Source organism: Furipterus horrens, unplaced genomic scaffold (assembly GCF_987537825.1).
Source record: "Furipterus horrens unplaced genomic scaffold, mFurHor1.1.pri manual_scaffold_2, whole genome shotgun sequence".
NCBI classification, from domain to species: Eukaryota; Metazoa; Chordata; class Mammalia; order Chiroptera; family Furipteridae; genus Furipterus; species Furipterus horrens.
The window spans coordinates 97,785,158-97,802,545 of record NW_028327172.1 but is presented as its reverse complement, the minus strand read 5'-3'; the positions used below and the strand labels follow the sequence as shown (position 1 = coordinate 97,802,545).

The window sequence follows — 17,388 nt, the reverse complement described above, 5'->3', positions numbered from 1 at the left end:
TAATGATATTCCTAGGTTTAGTTTGTTAGTAATCATATATGAGTGCTGCTATTTGGAAATGCATAGATTGAACTCTGTTGTTGAAACATAATTCTGATGGTTTTCTTGCATTTTAATACTTCTTGTACTGGACTTACCCTTTCAAGGATGTGTGTACAGAAGACAGATTTGGGAGCTAGGAGGTATCTCCCTCCATAGGCATGAGCAGTACTGTCTGTGTATAGACGCGCATTCCCCAAGCTGAGATTTCCTCTGTGTGAGCCTGTGTCCCCTGGCCCTCTTCCCATCACCTTGTGAGAACTTCAGCTTGAGGAACCAGTGCATTAAAGAATGATACCCTGACTAATGCTGTTGCTGTAATAAACTGTCCTTTGACTCAGACCTGGGTGTCTTATTTCATATGCTAGCATCCATGGAGCCATGAGAGGCTAACTTAGGAGCTTTGAGTGGGGAAAACCTTAAACTCTTTGCAGCCCTTGCCATCCAGTTTCCTTTTTGAAAATTCCCTCAACCAGTAACCCATAGCGTTTTTCTCCTCCTGCCATTTCCTTGGTTGTACACAGCATTTGGTGGTTAATATTTTTTAAATGTGTTTTCTTACTCCAGAGTCATTTTAGAATGAAAGTGCTTTGTGTACAGAGAAGAACAACAAATACCAGGTTTTACACAAGTTTCTAAAATGTATTGGGTTGGCCAAAAAGTCTGTTTTTTTCCTGTAAAATAAAAAACATATTTTTCAATAACTTTATTGCTTTAGATATTTTGAGTATGTCAGCTATCTCCCGTGTGGTATAACATTGATAGTTCTCAATTAATGCCTCTATTTGATCACTATCAATTTCAACTGGTCTTCCTGACTGTGGAGCATCATCCAGTGAGAAATCTCCAGCACGAAACTTCGCAAACCACTTTTGACACATTCAGTCAGTCACAGCACCTTCTCCATACACTGCACAAATCTTTTTTTGCATTTCAGTTGCATTTTTACCTTTCTTGAAATAATGTGCAGAAAATGCTGCTTATTTTGTTCCATCTTCAATATTAAAATGGCTACACAAAAATTCACCAATTTTGATGTTTTCTTTTTTTAATGCACACTGATATGACAGCTGTCACAGTACAATCTAAATTGCTTTGAATGAAGTTAAAAGACAGCTAAGCCATATTATGGAAAACACAAAGTGAACTTTTTGGCCAACCCAGTATAAAGTAAGGCATTTTCTTGGGTGACAGTTCATTTTTTTTGAGAAGATTTTATTTATTTTCAGAGAAATGGGAAGGGAGGGAGAAAGACAGGGAGAGAAACATCAGTTGATTGACTCTTGAATGACGCCTATGGGTGTACCTGGCCCTCAACCCAGATATGTATCCCAGCCGGAAATCGAACCAGTGACCTTTTGGTTCACAGGCCAATGCCCAATCTACTGAAATACACTGCCCAGGGTTCGTTTGTTTTTATGAACCATCACGTCTATTTCACATGGCATCTTTTGGAGTACCACCGTACTCACCTGATCCCAGTTTGTGCCACATGTTGTAGCATAATTTTTACAAAATACTGCCTTTGTTAAGGGAATGATTGCTGGGTGTTGACTGTGTCACTGTGTGTGCCTTCCCCTTACTTGGTCCTTCACTAACAGAAGTAAACAGAAGTGGTTCTTTATAACTAGGATCTTAATGCCTTTACTGATAATTCTAAATAGTCAGTTGGCTCACAGTAACTTTATGTGAAATTTCATAGGATGAAGGATTTGAGTCCAGGATTTTACTTACTGCATATTCATTTTGGAGCTGCATTAATGGAACTGAGGAACTGACAAATATGACTTTGCAGATTTTGGTAGTCATTAAAGATTATAATGGCCTCAACTGCACAGATTAGTAAAAATTTTAAACATGTATCTTTAGTGTCATGCACATATATTTATTAGTGTATTACATTTATATTAATATAACATGTAGTAACATATAATTACTTCCTAAAACATCCACCAAAAGAAGTAAAAATGATAAAGTTAACATTAAGTACAAGTTCTAATGTTTTCTCATTGCAGTGGTCTTTTGTTCACCTCTTGGGTACTAACTTGGGAGACTGGTTCTTTAAAATGCAACTTTTCATATACAGATACCCATTCTTATGATTAAAGGTCATCTTCCCTAGGGGAAAGACCTAATTATAACATGATCTAGTGCCTATTCGACTCCATTTTTATTCAGTTTTTTCCACATTATATAAATATATCTCACACAGAGTGCACTTCTGTTTGTCTCGTGCTGTCTAGGATGAGGATGGGACAGAAGACAGCAGTCGTGTGGAACCTGTTGGACATGCTGACAGTGGTTTGGAGAACATACCCAACTTTTCTCTGGAGTAAGTTACTGATGGTTTTAACTAAATGTGTAGTATATATGCAGCATTACTGATAGCAGCAAGTGTTCAAAAAACATATGGCATGTGTGGGCTGTTTGTGCTGCGTTAAAAACATGCCTTGCATTGATTTGTTTTCCAAAGAACATCTTTCATCTATTGTGTTAATTATCTAATGTATAAAGAATAGCATGGAAATCCACATGTACCTGTCCTGTTTCATGCCTTGCCAAATACTATTAAATTATAATATAGAATAGCCTTTGATTGAAAATATTTTTTTCTTGTTTACAACACTGCAGCTGTTTTCAGGTTATATGTCAGTATTTTGGTCATTTGTTTGCGCTCTAATTTTGCTAAATTAAAAATATTGTAAACATTAAATTTACATGAAATATTAGTTGTATCATGTAAGCATTAGCCATTTTAGTATATATATTTTGATTTGAAAAAAACAGAATCTCTCAAGGTATTTGAAAAATTACAAGTCACAGGTTAGGGACCATGAACATGATTTTAAGTACAAAAAAACAAAATAAGACTTTATTATTACAATTGTACAATTGTCTTAAATATTGGCATGTTTAAATGGAAGGGGTTCTGAGGGAGGGACGTATTCTAAATTTTTTTTTGACTTTGGGTAAAAGTCAAGTGACCTAGATATTAACATTTGAACTCTTAATTCTGTCTTCTTTTGGTCTCCGAGGGAAGGTTCTAAGAACGTCCTCAGTGAGATGAGGTACTAGAATCAGGTTATGTTTGAATACAGAGTAAACAGCTCTCTCTAAGTATTTACATAGAAGAAATATTTGCCATGTCATAGTTCTTTTTAGAAAGATTATATGATAAAAATAATTATTAAATTAAGAATACTATTCAGTTGACAAACTAATCATTAAAAATATGTAAATGGTATTAATAGTATCTATATTAGGATGTTATAATATTCCACAAAAATATGAAAACATCCATTTAAATAGTATTACTTTAGTATGGTAGAATTTTTAGTTTGTCCTAATTAGTGTGTGTGATTAAATCTATGCACATATTTTCAGTTGTGTTTTGAATTGTGTGATAGTCCTATCTTTAATATTCTTTAGTCCTTATATTATATAACCAGGACATTCATAGTATGTGGATAACTTCAGGTTTTTACTTAGGAAGTTGTTGAATTGGCATTTCCCAATATATAAAAACTATATTGTGACCTTTGTCAAATCCATTGGTAATCACTTATAGTTGTCTGGATTGCTCAAACTAAATATATAATTAAATATTGATTGTTAGATAAGTACTGCTTAGATTTCTGTGCAACACACACATGCGCGCGTGCGCACGCACACACACACACAAACCAACAAAGAAACTGAAATTTCATTTAAATGTTTTAGAAAATTTACATTCTCTAATTTACACCAGTTTTTATTAAACTTGGGCTTATTACATTAATAGTAAAGTACTTTAGTTATATAATAGGAGTAACTTCAGGTTACTCTATACAAATAACTTCATAACTTAAAAGTTCATTTGCAAACGCTTTTATGAAAATGACTTGCTTTATAGTAGAAATCTATTACCTTTGAGAAAGGAAATTTATGACCTGCATTTGCAGTAGTTTAAGAAATGGTGACTTTAAATTGTGTGGATAGTGGGAACTTAGGATTGCTGGGTCACATCTGCACTGTCACCTGTCTATAGGGGCAAAAACTTTGACTGTATTGGATTATTGGAAAGGTCAATGATGTGACATATTCAGGAGCTCTTTGTAAATTATAAAGTGCCCTGTAGCTGCAACACTTTTATTCAGTTAATCTTCATTATCCTTGAAGTAGATATTGAGATGGAAAATTTTCAGTGGAAGTCCAGAGATTTGATTTGCAAGATGTGTACTTCTATCACACGAAAGAGTGTGGTCTGAGAGAAATGGTTCTGTGCAATTTTCAATGTAGTTATTTCTGATGATTGCTCTCTCTCCATGCCATCAGACTAGTGTTCAGGTATGTAGTGTTTAATGTTGCCTTCATCACCATGCTTATATTCCAGAATGTATTCGTACATGCATGTGTGCTTGGTGGGATTTTTGTTTTGTTTTGTTGTTCGTGTGTCTGTGTTGTTGTGTTTTGTTCTGTCTTGGTTTGGTTTGTTTACAGTCCATGTTCATGCTCCCTTCATTCATCATTGTCTCACAGTGACATGGTAAAGCTCGTTCACGTCCCCAACGACGGAGGCCCTCTGGGAATCCATGTAGTGCCTTTCAGTGCTCGAGGTGGCAGGTAACGTATTGTGGAGGTTTTTAATTGAATCATAATGTGGAGTTTTTTATCTTCATTTAAGCTCAGATACGGAGTGGTGTTGATTTAGCATATGCTTAATGGAAACATTTTTATTTGGGGGAAATGCCACTTCATTTGTATGTCTACATCATAATCACAGAAAGCACCTAAGCTGATGAAGAGATCGAGCATTCAAATTATCCTAATAGTTTTCTTGTTCATTACATCTTGTAGAGCCCTGGCTGGTTTGGCTCAGTGGATTGAGCGTCGGCCTGCGAGCTAAGTGTCGCTGGTTCGATCTTCCAGTCAGGGCACATCAGAGAAGGAAAACTCTGACTCCAAAAAACCTCCGCTGCCTTGCGGCATACCTCTTCAGGGGAAAGGCTAAGGGAGTAAACCCCGACAGAAAATCCGGAGCCGGAGTCCCTAAGGCGGTTTGACGTTGTAGTCAACACCGGCAACTCCTGCGGCGCGCCTGAAGCCAAGCTGTATTGACTCCGTCTTTCCCTTGGACCCTTCAGCTGCGAAGAGAGGGGGGGTCTGCTGCATGGGCAACAGCAGACCCTCCATATCACCCCGCCCAGGCTCTGTAGCTTCAGCTTCACTGGAGAGGACACTCCAGCGTCATCGCAAGATGTCGATTCAACACGGGAGGAGACAGATACCGTGTCACTCCCGAGTCGGACTGCACAGCCATTCTCGGCGGTGCAGATAGACTCTTAAGAAGCTACACCATCGTCTCTCGAGACGGACGGCTGCCAACGACATCTTGTAGACATTTTACTTTGACGATAGACTTCAGAGTTAGAACCCCAGGTGAATTTGCAAAGTTAAGGGAGAGAGCTTAAAGCAATTTTCTGGAAAAAAACGATCCAATAAAAATTATCTGGATGATATAACTAATGATTCATTTAGAATTATTTATTATGTATATTCAATTCTTTAATTTTATAAGATGTTTATAATTATGTTTGACATTTTAAAAAGTTAGACAAACTATGGATTTATTTCCTACCCTGTGCTTGTGGCTACTTCCCTTCAGTCTCTATACATTCAAATGTCAGCATTTTGTATTGTTCGTTAATATGACTTTATTACTTTATAGGCCATATATCCTTAAAAACTTTCAAAATGCTCTGTGAGTTTCTTTCATTCTGATGCTTTTTTCTGTGAATTATTTTTTGTTTTAAAATGTTGAAACGCATATTATGAATTCATTTTGCAGCTAGTAGTTGGTGGGCTTCTGTCATGGACAGGGAAGGGCATCACATCCTTCCCAGGCATTTAACTTGTTGAAGTTTTATCACATCCTTTTTAACTTACCCATCAAATGATTACACAATGAAATATATTTATGAACTATATGGCTTCATATTTTGAATGACTTTCTTTTACTGTTATTGTCTTATTTATTTTTTATTTTAACTTTTTTACAGTGAGAGAGTTGCCTTAGACTAGTGAATGAGAATTTAGAACTTGGTTTATACTCTGGCCAAGCAATTACAAGTGTCATGTGTTGTAAAAGGCAGATGTAATATCAATTACAATCATGTGATGAAATTATCTGTTTAGATTTTTAGATGGGTATTTGAATAATTGTACTCCCTTCCTGGTGCGTCTTCCTAACTGTGGCCAAATCCAGATTCCGTCTCTTTAGTAAAGCAACATGCTTTATGTAGTGTCTGGATGCTGAAACTTTGATTTACCTAGAACTCTCTGGAGTGCATGGTTTGAATGTTAGTGTTGTGTAACAAGATGTAAAATTCACCTTGGATTTGGGGGTGGTATTATATTTACAGAGTTGTAACTACTTTCACTTTTTCCCTCCTCTTTTTAAAATTTTAAACTCTGGAGAAGCATTGACATTTCTTCAAAGAACTTTCAGTTAAACAAGCTTAGTTGTTTTTAAAATGTCTCTTGCCTTTATTTTCTTTAAAACTATACTTAAGAGACTGCCGGTTAAGGTGGAGGTGAGGGTAGACATGCTCTGCCTCCTTGTGTAACCATAAGAAGGATCACAAGTAACCTCAAAACAAAAAACACCCAGACTGCCAGAAAATTAAACTGTATAGAAGTCCGACAACCAAGGATTTAAAGAAGGCACATTCATCCAGGCAGGTAGGAAGGGCAGAGAGGACACATTGTGGAGGCAGTGAAGGGGTGGAATGGAGAGTTCCATTTTCAAGTGTAGTGGGTAAAAATTGGCAGTATGCCTTGTGAGCAAGTGATTCCAGCCCTGGGCCAGGCCACAGGCTGTCAGCACTGGGAAAAATAAAGCCTCATAACTGCTGGCTATAAAAACCAGTGGGGATTGGGGTGGCAGAAGAAACTGCTGGTTTCTCAGGAGGGTCCATTTACAGGAACAGCATGGGCCTGCAGCGTATGCAAATCCACCCACTCTGGGGACCACCTCCAGGGCAGCAGCTGGTGGGGTGCCAGTCACATACAAAAAGTGGGTGAAGTGGCTGGAAACAGGGTGAGTGCCAGGTAAGCCTCCAGCAGTCAAGCAGCAGTGACATTGTCCCGTCTCCAACCCCTTCTCCCCACACACACAGCCACAAAGTGGTGCAGCAGGTTGCTCTGCCCTGGTGAATATACAAGGCTCCGTCCCGTACAACTTAACACTCTTAACACTGTGCTAAGACAGGGAGTTGAAGTGGCTCTACCTAGTACACGGAAACAAACACAGGGAGGCTGCCAAATTGAGGAGACGAAGAAACAGAACAGAACCCCAGTAAAAGAGCTAAGCAAAGCAGAGATAGCCAACCTATCAGATCAGAGTTTAAAACACTGGTGATCAGGATGTTCAGAAATCTCATTGAACACTGCAAAAACCTGAGGGAAGACATGAAGCCTACACTAAGTGAACTAAAGAAAAATCCACAGGAAACCAACAGTGAAGGGAAGGAAGCCAGGATTCAAATCAACAATTTGGAACATAAGGAAGAAATAAGCATTTAACTGGAACAAAATGAAGAAACAAGAATTCAAAAAATACAAGGATAGGCTGAGGAGCTTTTGGGACATCTCCAAAAGTGCCAACATCCAAATCATAGGGATGCCAGAGGAAGGGCAAGAAATTGAAAAGTTATTTGGAAAAAAAAGAACAAAGAAAACTTCCCTAATTTGGCGAAGGAAATAAATATACAAGTCCAGGAAGCACGGAGAGTCCCAAACAAGTTGGATCCAAAGAGGACCACACCAGGACACTTTGTAATTAAAATGCCAAAGGATAAAGACAAAGAGAGAATCTTAAAAGCAGTAAGAGAAAGGCAAAGAGTTACCTACAAAGGAAACTTTGCAGGCAAGAAGTAACTGGCCAGAAGTATTCAAAGTGATAAAAGCAAGGACCTACAACCAAGATTACTCTACCCAGCAAAGCTGTCATTTAGAATGGAAGGGCAGGTAAAGTGCTTCTCAGACAAGGTAAAGGTAAAAGAGTTCATCATCACCAAACCATTATTACATGAGATGTTAAAGGGACTTATTTAAGAAAAAGAAGATCTAAACTGTGAACATTAAAAATGGAAGCAAACTCACAACTATCAACAACTGAATCTAAAAAAAGAAAAACAAAAAGAAATCAAGCGAACAGCCAGAACAGGAACAGAATCATAGACATGGAGGGCATTTGGAGGGTTATCAGCTGGGAGGGTGAAGGGGGAGAAAGGGGGAAATGGTGCAGGAATTAAGAATTGTAATTGGTAGGTACAAAATAGACAGGGGAATATTAAGAACGGTATAGGAAATGGAGAAGCCAAAGAACTTATATGCACAGCCCATGGACATTAAGGTGGGGAGGATTGCTGGAGGGAAGCGGGTACCAGGTGGAGGGGGGCAAAAGGGGAAAAATTGGGACAACTGTAACAGCATAATCAATAAAATATACTTTAAAAAGTGAAAATAATGAAATTAATTTTAAAATAGTGACAAAATTATAAAAAATTAAAAGTATAATTTTAAATGCTCTCAAAAATTAAATCTTTTTTCACTTATATGACAAGTAGAAAAATAAGATAAATACACGAATTATAGCTTCTTAAAATTAATGTGCCTTTAACTGCCTATGGACTATAATATATATCTCATCACAAATGAAGCTTAATTGTTTATTATTAGATTGCAGCCAGTATTTCAGTGACAAACATGTTATTTTCTGTCTTTATCGCACATTTCATATGCCAGTGTGAAGAATATTAGGGTAAAATAAATGGATGGAAAGCCTGAAGTCAAAGGGGAAAAGGAGAGAGCAAATACACTTTCTCTAGATTGATTCAATGGAAAGCATTTCACAAAATCCACCATAGTTACTGCTTATTGTGGTATTTAGTTCTGATATACAGAACACATTTAAGTAGACAAGTATCCCTTTACAGAACTAGAAATTGGTTTTCAGCCGAGTCAACTTTAATTCCTGTTGATTTGACACTTAATAAAGTGTCTCATAAACCTTTCCTATGTAAGAACAAAGAGATTAATCAAGTCAGATTCTTTATAAACCCTCTATAGGCATTGCCCGTTTTCATATTGGCAAACAGAACAAAGCTAATTTTTTCCCCAATGCCTGTGTTGTATTTTTAAGCTTCCTCATGGCCTTGGTAGGTAGGTAATGGTTCTTCATAGGTGGGTTGACAGTGGGAGAGAAACCCAAGCAGGCTGCTCAGAATCATGGATACCAATCTTAAGTCGAAACACACCTCTATCTCTTTTGTTCTCAAAAATGGCTACGAATAAGCCCTTCCTATTTGGTTAGATACCTTCCCCAGCATTTAGCTTGCAATCATGCCTTTGTTAACTGATAGGAAACAGAGATAAATGACTTAGTATTTGTCCAAGGCCTTGCAGTCAAGGTGGAGTGATAGCAAAGAAATCACACAATTATAATAATGATAAATATTGATATAGTCATATAATAGCTACTCTGTCAGCTAATAAAGTATTGTCAGAATTAGGTAACTGAAGCTGGCTTATAGGGGAAGATGATTTTAAATGTGATGATAGCTTGTAAAGGAAACTACATCCACTCCATGGTGGTTGCAGGCGGAGGTTAGGCAATGTAGTATAGCAGAAAGGAAAATTAAGTGGAACTTGTGAAGAAATTGCATGTATATTTAGTGAGAATATAAAAATGCATATTCATAAGATGTAAGTTATTCCAAGAATAATTTTCTTTTTACAAAATTCCAACCGATGTTGGCAATATAACTAACTGAGTAACTGAATTATTATACACATATAGCAGATCCTTGGATAACATTGTTTTGTTCAAAATTGTTTATTTATGATGTTCATGAGATGTGGTGGGAACTTAATGCATATTTATATCAGTTAGCCTGTGGTAAAATTGGTTGCGTTATAGGTTGTTTCCACCACTGTTACAGGAACTTACTGGTGATGTTAAGTGAGTACTTACTGTATACCTCTTTTAATTGCATTTTGCTTTATTGAGCTCTGTATACTGTCTTTATTACAAATTGAAGGTAAGATCCTCCACCCAAAAAAGATTATGACTCACTGAAGTCTCAGATAAATGTTAGCATTTTTCATGATAAAAATTATCATGAAATGATAATTATCTAAAATTATTTTTTAGATCCATGTTCTTTTATTTTATATTTTTAAAGTATATGTTATTGATTATGCTGTTACAGTAAACCCAATTTGTTTTACCGTTTGCTACCCTCCACCCAGTACCTGCCCTTCCCTCCAGAAATCCCACCCTCCTTAGTTCATGTCCATGGGTCATGAATATAAATTCTTTGGCTTCACCCTTTCCTGTATTATTTTTAACTTCCCCCTGTCTATTTTGTACCTACCAATTATACTGCTTAATCCCTGCACCATTTCCCCATTTCTCCCCCTCCCCCCTCCCAGCTGATAACCCTCCAAATGATCCCTACACCTATGGTTCTGTTCCTGTTCTGGTTTGCTTAATTGGATTTTGTTTTTATTTTTTAGATTCATTGTTCATAGTTTTGATCTTCTTATTCTTTTTCTTAAATAAGCCCCTTTAACATTTCATATAATAATGGCTTGGTGATGATGAACTCCTTTAGCTTTACCTTGTCTGGGAAGCACTTCATCTGCCCTTCCATTCTAAATGATAGCTTTGCAGGATAGAGTAATCTTGGTTGTAGGCCTTTGCTTTTCATCACTTTGAATACTTCTGGCCAGTTACTTCTTGCCTGCAGAGTTTCTTTTGAGAAATCATCTGGGAGTCTTATAGGCACCCCTTTGTAGGTAACTCATCTTTTCTCTTGCTGCTTTTAAGATTCTCTCTTTATCTTGAACCTTTGGCATTTTAATGATGATGTGTTTTGGTGTGGTCCACATTGGGTCTACCTTCTTTGGGACTCTCTGTGCTTCCTGGACTTGTATGTCTATTTCCTTGCCAAATTTGGGGAGTTTTCCTTCGTTATTTTTTCACATAATCTTTCAATTTTTTGCTCTTCCTCTTCTCTTTCTGGCACCCCATATGATTCGAATGTTGGCACAGATTTAAAGTTGTCCCAGAGGTTCCTAAGCCTCTCTTCCTTTTTTTCAATTCTTGTTTTTTCATTCTGTACTGGTTGACTTTTTTTCTTCCTTAAGTTCCAAATAATTGATTTGAACCCCAGTTTCCTTCCCTTCACCATTGGTTTTGTGTAGATTTTCCTTCATTTATTTAGCATAGCCTTCACTTCTTCCCTTATGCGTTTGCCGTTCTCAAGCATATCTGTCAAGCCTGTGAACATCTTTGTCACCAGTGCTTTGAACTCTGCATCTGTTAGGTTGGCTATCTCCTTGTTGCTTAGTTCTCCAACTGGAAACTTTGATCCATTTCCCCTTTTGGGCCATACTTCTCTGTCTCCTCATTTTGACAGTCTCCTGTGTTTGTTTGCATCTGTGTCTTAGGTAGAGCTGTTGCACCTGTTACATTGTAAGGGGTGGAGCCTTAGGTATTCATCAGTGTGGGTGACCTGTTTCACCATGTTGTGGTGCTGTATGTGGGGGAGGGGTCTGAGAGGGAATGATGCCCCTCGTTTAGCACTCGCACCTTTTCTAGTCATTTCTCTTGTTTCTGTATGGGACTGGCATCTCTCTAGCTGTTGCCTGGCCATTGTTCCCAGATTTGGTGGGTCTGCAGACATTCTAGGACTGTGGGGGCCCTTTAAACAAGCGGACTCTGTTTAGAGGCTGACAGTTTCTTCCTCTACCCCAACTCTCATTGGTTTGCGCAGACAGAAGCAATGATACTTTATTTTCCCCAGTGTTGGGACTGTGAGCTGCAGTGGTCTGGTCTGGTGCTGGGAGTGCTCCCCAGGTGTCCCTCCTGACTTTTTAAAATGTGTGACTGCGCTTTCCACCAGTCTGCCACTGCCGTCGCCACCACACCACGTCCTCTCCGCCCCGCTCCTCCCCTCCCTGTCTGGACGAGTTTCTTCTTTATCTCTTTGTTGGACTTCCATGCATCTCGATTATCTGGAACTTCTGGTTACCTCTCGTTTTAAGGTAGTTTTAATCCTTTTTAGTTGTAGAGTGTGACCCTGCGTGTCTGTCTAAGGCTCCATCTTGGCCAGAAGTCAAAAACTTTTTAAATAAGGTTGGTACATTCTAAGAAATAATGGTATTGCACACTTATTAGTTTCATCAGTACAGTGAAAGCATAAATTTTATATGGGAAACACAAATTCACGTGACTCGTTTTACACTGTGACATTCGCTTTATTGCCTTGATTATAACTGATCTTGTAGTGTACCTGAGGTCTGCTTTTACTTTTCTAAAAGTGACACATATGTCAGTGTTGTTTTCTGGTTTAGATTTTAAAGTCAGCAAGTCTACCAAACAATGCAGATGGGGAAAATGTATCGTAATTAAAGCAACACAATGCAGAACATCTTTAATATCAAATATAATTCAGGAAAACAGAAAAAATGTGAAATCAGTGTTAGAGAAAAATTTAAAGCCACTTAGGTAATTATGGGCTGAGGTATAATGAAGGTTTTTACAATATTTCCTGGACATATTCAGAAAGGCTGTTTTCTAGAGTAGGTTTGGTATTATTCATTGAATGGGGCATCAGTGACAATTGGCATGTGGTTGTTTCATCCCCAAACCAGTGCTTCATATTTGCAGAAATGGAGACAAACAGATGAATAGAAAAGAACAGTATCTTCCCTTTGATGCAGCTTTTCTTTAGTCATCTTTTATGTTATTTGAAAATAAAGTTAACAATCCCCATCCAGAACTCTATTCGGTTTTATTACCTAGAAATGAGTTTTCACGTCATATGTATAATTTCATTTCATTTTGATTTAAATGTCAAACTTAACTTAGTTGAGTCACAAATGTTACTACTTTCATAATTGCCATTTCCTATACCAGAAACTCCATGGTTTATATATATTTTTTATTATTGGTTTGCCAAAAAGTTTTTTTTTTTGTTGTTGTTGTTTTTTTGTAATATGGCTCTAGTACTGCTTAGTTTTCTTCAACTTCATTAAAAAAAATTTGTTAGATTGTATTGTGACAGCTGTCATTTCAGCATGCATTAAAAAAATCAAAATTTGTAAATTTTTGTGTAGTCATTTTAATATTGAGGATGGAAGAAAATAAGCAACATTTTTAGCATATTATGCTTTATTATTTCAAGAAAGGTGAAAATGCAACTGAAATGCAAAAAAACGATTTGTGAAGTGTGTGGTTGAGGTGCTGTGACTAATAGAATGTCTTAAAAGTGCTTTGCCAAGTTTCATCCTGGAGATTTCTCACTGGATACTCAAATTGAGACATCAATTGAGAACAACGTTATACCACATGGGAGATCGCTGACATACTCAAAATACCAGATCAATAAAGTTATTGGCAAAAATGAAAAATGTGCTTTATTAAAAAAAAACTAAATGAACATTTTCGCCAACCCAGTATTTCTATGACTTGACCCATAGGCATTGCTCAGTAAAAGAATGAATGGACATGGCATTGCTATGTTAGAATAAAACAGTGTGGGCATAGTCTGCCTTGATAGTTAAGATTCTTTCTGAGTCTGATCACATGGGAAATATGGTTATGATGCATTGTAATGCTAAATATTAAAAAATCAGGATATAAAGTATACTGACATAGGGCTGGGCTTATGAAATCAGAATATTTTATGTTTAGTTTTAAGGGACTTCACAGTCAAAATGAGAAGTATACATTATATATTAAGATTCATGCTGTTTGTCAAAAGAACTCTCTGTACCTGTGCCACTGGGATTCAGAGGAAGTAGATTTTTAGATATGGATGCTATGCAAACCCTTAGTAAAGCAATAGAACTGGAGAGGTTGTTAGAAAGCAGTTTGTGAATGGCTGTGATATTGAATTCAGTAATTAATGGTGACATTATTGAAGATTTTTAAGTAATATGATTGTATTATTTTTATTTAACTTATTTTTCTACTTGGAACTCACAGTCTAACTTAATAGTACATGATCTAAATCTTTTCCCCTATGAAAACAACTGGATAAAGCATATAATTCTTAACGTGCATTAGCTTCTCTAAGTTTTATCTATAATGGACATTTCCCATTTATATTTTTTCTATTTTAAAAAAATATGCTTTCTTCATTATGCTGTGACAGTTGTCACAATTTCTTTTCCCTTTGTTCCCCTACAACCAGTAACCCCCCTCCCTCCAGTTGTCCCTACCCCAGCTTAATCCATGACCATTGGTTGTGCATATAGTTCTTCTCAACATCTTCCTGTCTACTCCACTCCCTCCTACTAAGCTTCTTAATTTCTGCATCTTCTCGCTCGCTTTCCCCCTTCCACCTCCCTGCTGACCTGCCCCCATAATGTTCCCCATACCTATCATTCTTTTCCACTCTTGTTGCCTGCTTAGTTTGCCTTTGTTTCGATGCCCTAGCTTCTTTTGTTGGTTGTTGTGATGCAGTTTTCATTTTAATGTTCATAGTTTTGATCCTCTTCCTCCTAAACAAGTCCCTTTAACATTTCATATAACAGTGGTTTGGATCTGATGAACTCCTTGAGTTTTACTTTGTCTTGGAAGCACTTTCTCTGCCCTTCTATTCTGAATGACAGCTTCATTGGATAGAGTAATCGTGGTTGTAGGTTTTTGCTTTTCATTCCTTTGAATATTTCTTGCCAGTCCCTTCTTGCATGCAGAGTTTCTTTTGAGAAATCAGCTGAGAGTCTTATTGGGGCCCCTTCATACGTAATTATCTTCTTCTCTCTTGCTGCTTTTAAGATTCTGTCTTTATCCTTAATTTTTGACATTTGATTATAATATGTCTTGGTGTGGTTCTCCCTGGGTCCAGTTTTTTTGGAACTCTCTGTTCTTCCTGGATCTATAAGTCTATTTCCTTCCCCAAGTTAGGGAAATTATGCTTCATTATATTTTCACATAATTTTTCCATTTCTAGTTCTTCTTTTTCAGCTTCTGTCAACCCTATGATTCGGATGTTGGCCCACTTATAGCTGTCCCATCAGTTTCTGAGCGTCTCCTCATTTTCCTCACTTTTTGTTTCCTCTTTCTGCACCGGTTGACTGTTCCTTCCCTATGTTCTGATTTGTTGATTTCATCCCTGGTTTTCTTTCCATCACCACTAGTTTTGTATGTGTTTTTGTTCATTTAGCAGGACTAGCTATCATTCCTTCCCTGTCTGAAGATCTGCTGTTAGGTCTGTAAGCATTTTATAACCAAAGCTCTGAATCGTGCCTCAGAAAGATTTCCTATCTGTTGCTTCTTTAGATTAGATATTTGCTGTCTGGTCAACTACGTCACTGGGATCTCAGTCATGAGCTTTTCCATCCTGGCAGTTTACCTTTGCTTTCTGGGCAGGGCCGTCACACCTTCTTAGGTATAGGGCGCGGAGCCCTGTATACTCGTCACAACCGGGCAACCCTTCTCACCACGCTGTGGCGTTTTCTGTGGGGATGGGGGTCCAAGATGGATTTCTGCTGTTCACTCTCTGCTGAGACCGGAGTCGCTTCGTCCATCCCCACTCCCTCTGTGCCTTACAGTCCAAGGCAATGGGGGTCTGCCTTCCCTGGCATTGAAATCACATGCTGATGGGTCTGATCTGCAGCCAAGGGTGCTCCCCAGGTGCTTCTCGCCTTCCCTTATATATGGGTTTCTGTGTTTACCACTGCTGTCACTGCTGCTACCACTGCTGCCAGCACAGCTTGACCTCTCTGCTTCGACTTCGCCCCTCCTACCGGTCCGGATGAGCACCACTTCTTTATTACTTCATATGTTGGACTTCCATTTATTTTCTAGAACTTCTGGTTATTTCTGGTTTTGCGGTAGTTGTATTCCTTCTTATTTGTGGAGAGAGACGGAGCTTGTCAGTCTAGGCTGGAAGTCTCCTGTGTGTTTGCCTCTGTGTCTTAGGTAGAGCTATTGCTCCTGTTATGTTGTAAGGGGCAGAGCTTTAGAGATTTGTCAGTACAGGGAAACCTGTTTCACCACGTAGGGTGCTGTATGTGGGGGAGTGATCTGAGAAGGAATAATGCTGCTTGCTCAGCACTTGCCCCTTTTCCAGGCACTTCTCCCACTTCCGTATGGGACTGGTACCTCTCTAGCTGTTGCCCTGGTTGTCGTTCCCAGAGTGGATGGGTCTGCGGACGTTCTAGGACTGTGGGGGCCCTTTAAGCAAGCAGACTCTGCTGAGAGATGGGCAGTTTCTTTCTCCACCCCACCCCCCACTGGTTCGCACAGTCAAAAGCAATGAGGCTTGATTTTCCCTGGTGCTGGGACTGTTAGCTCTCAGTCTGGTGAGGAGCTGGGAACACTCCCCAGATGTCCCTCCTGACTTTTTAAAATGTGTAACTGTGTTTTCCGTCAGCCGTCGGATGCCACCGCTGCTGCCACCACCACACCATGTCCTCTCTGCTCCGGCTCCGCCCCTTCTACCTGTCTGGATGAGTACTTCTTCTTTATATCTTTGTTGTATTTCCATGCGATTTGATTTTTTGGAACTTCTGGTTGTTTCTAGTTTTTAGGTAGTTGTATTTCTTCTTAGTTGTGGAGGGAGACGCAGCATGTCTGTCTATGCCTCCGTCTTGGCTGGAAGTCCTATATATTTTTATTTAGAGTTAAACCTGTCACCCAGTACATTTCTTTTTTGTGAATAGTAATTTTATGCTTTGTGTATTTTATTACGCAAGTTTTTAAAGGATCTAGAATCTACCAGCACCATTCTTGATATAGTTACAGACTGTGTCAGGGGTAGGCAAACTCCCTCTAAGGGGAAGTTGGCCAGTATTTCTGGTGGTGGGGCAACCGAGTTTCTATTTCAAGTATTAAATTCTGTCATTATAGCATGAAAGCAACCACAGATGATATACAACCAAATGAGGGTGGATTTGTTCCAATAAAGCTTTGTTTACAAAAATAGTGGTAGTCTGAATTTTGGCTGATAGGCTGTAATTTGCCAGCTCTACTTTAAAGAACCAAACAAATAAAAATGTCTGCCATCGTAGAGTTTACATTCTAGTATTTTTCATATCTAAAATTTCTTCTATTTTTTTAATTCACATGATTGGATGTGGGGAATGAGTCCAAAACTTCATATGCACTTACTGGTTGATAAGGAAGTCTCTTTATTGTAACTACATATTATTTCCCACCAACACATGCCCTTAATTCTGAAGAATTTCCAGGAGTAAAGGAAATAGGAAAAACAACTTTATTTAAAATTCTCCAATTAGTAATACATACTCAAAGAACTCTTCTTCCTAATATCTGATTGCAAATCATGA

At 38.1% G+C, this 17,388-nt stretch overlaps 1 protein-coding gene across 15 annotated transcripts in view; it reads left to right on the top strand.

Moving 5' to 3' along the window:
* PARD3 (par-3 family cell polarity regulator) overlaps window positions 1-17,388 on the top strand; it is an 817,661-nt gene that overhangs the window by 467,157 nt on the left and 333,116 nt on the right. For all 15 annotated transcript variants that reach the window (XM_090266179.1, XM_090266183.1, XM_090266178.1 and 12 more), the window contains exons 6-7: window positions 2,283-2,371; window positions 4,558-4,641. In XM_090266179.1, coding sequence (XP_090122305.1) covers window positions 2,283-2,371; window positions 4,558-4,641 — 173 coding nt within the window. The remainder of the gene's footprint in view (window positions 1-2,282; window positions 2,372-4,557; window positions 4,642-17,388) is intronic.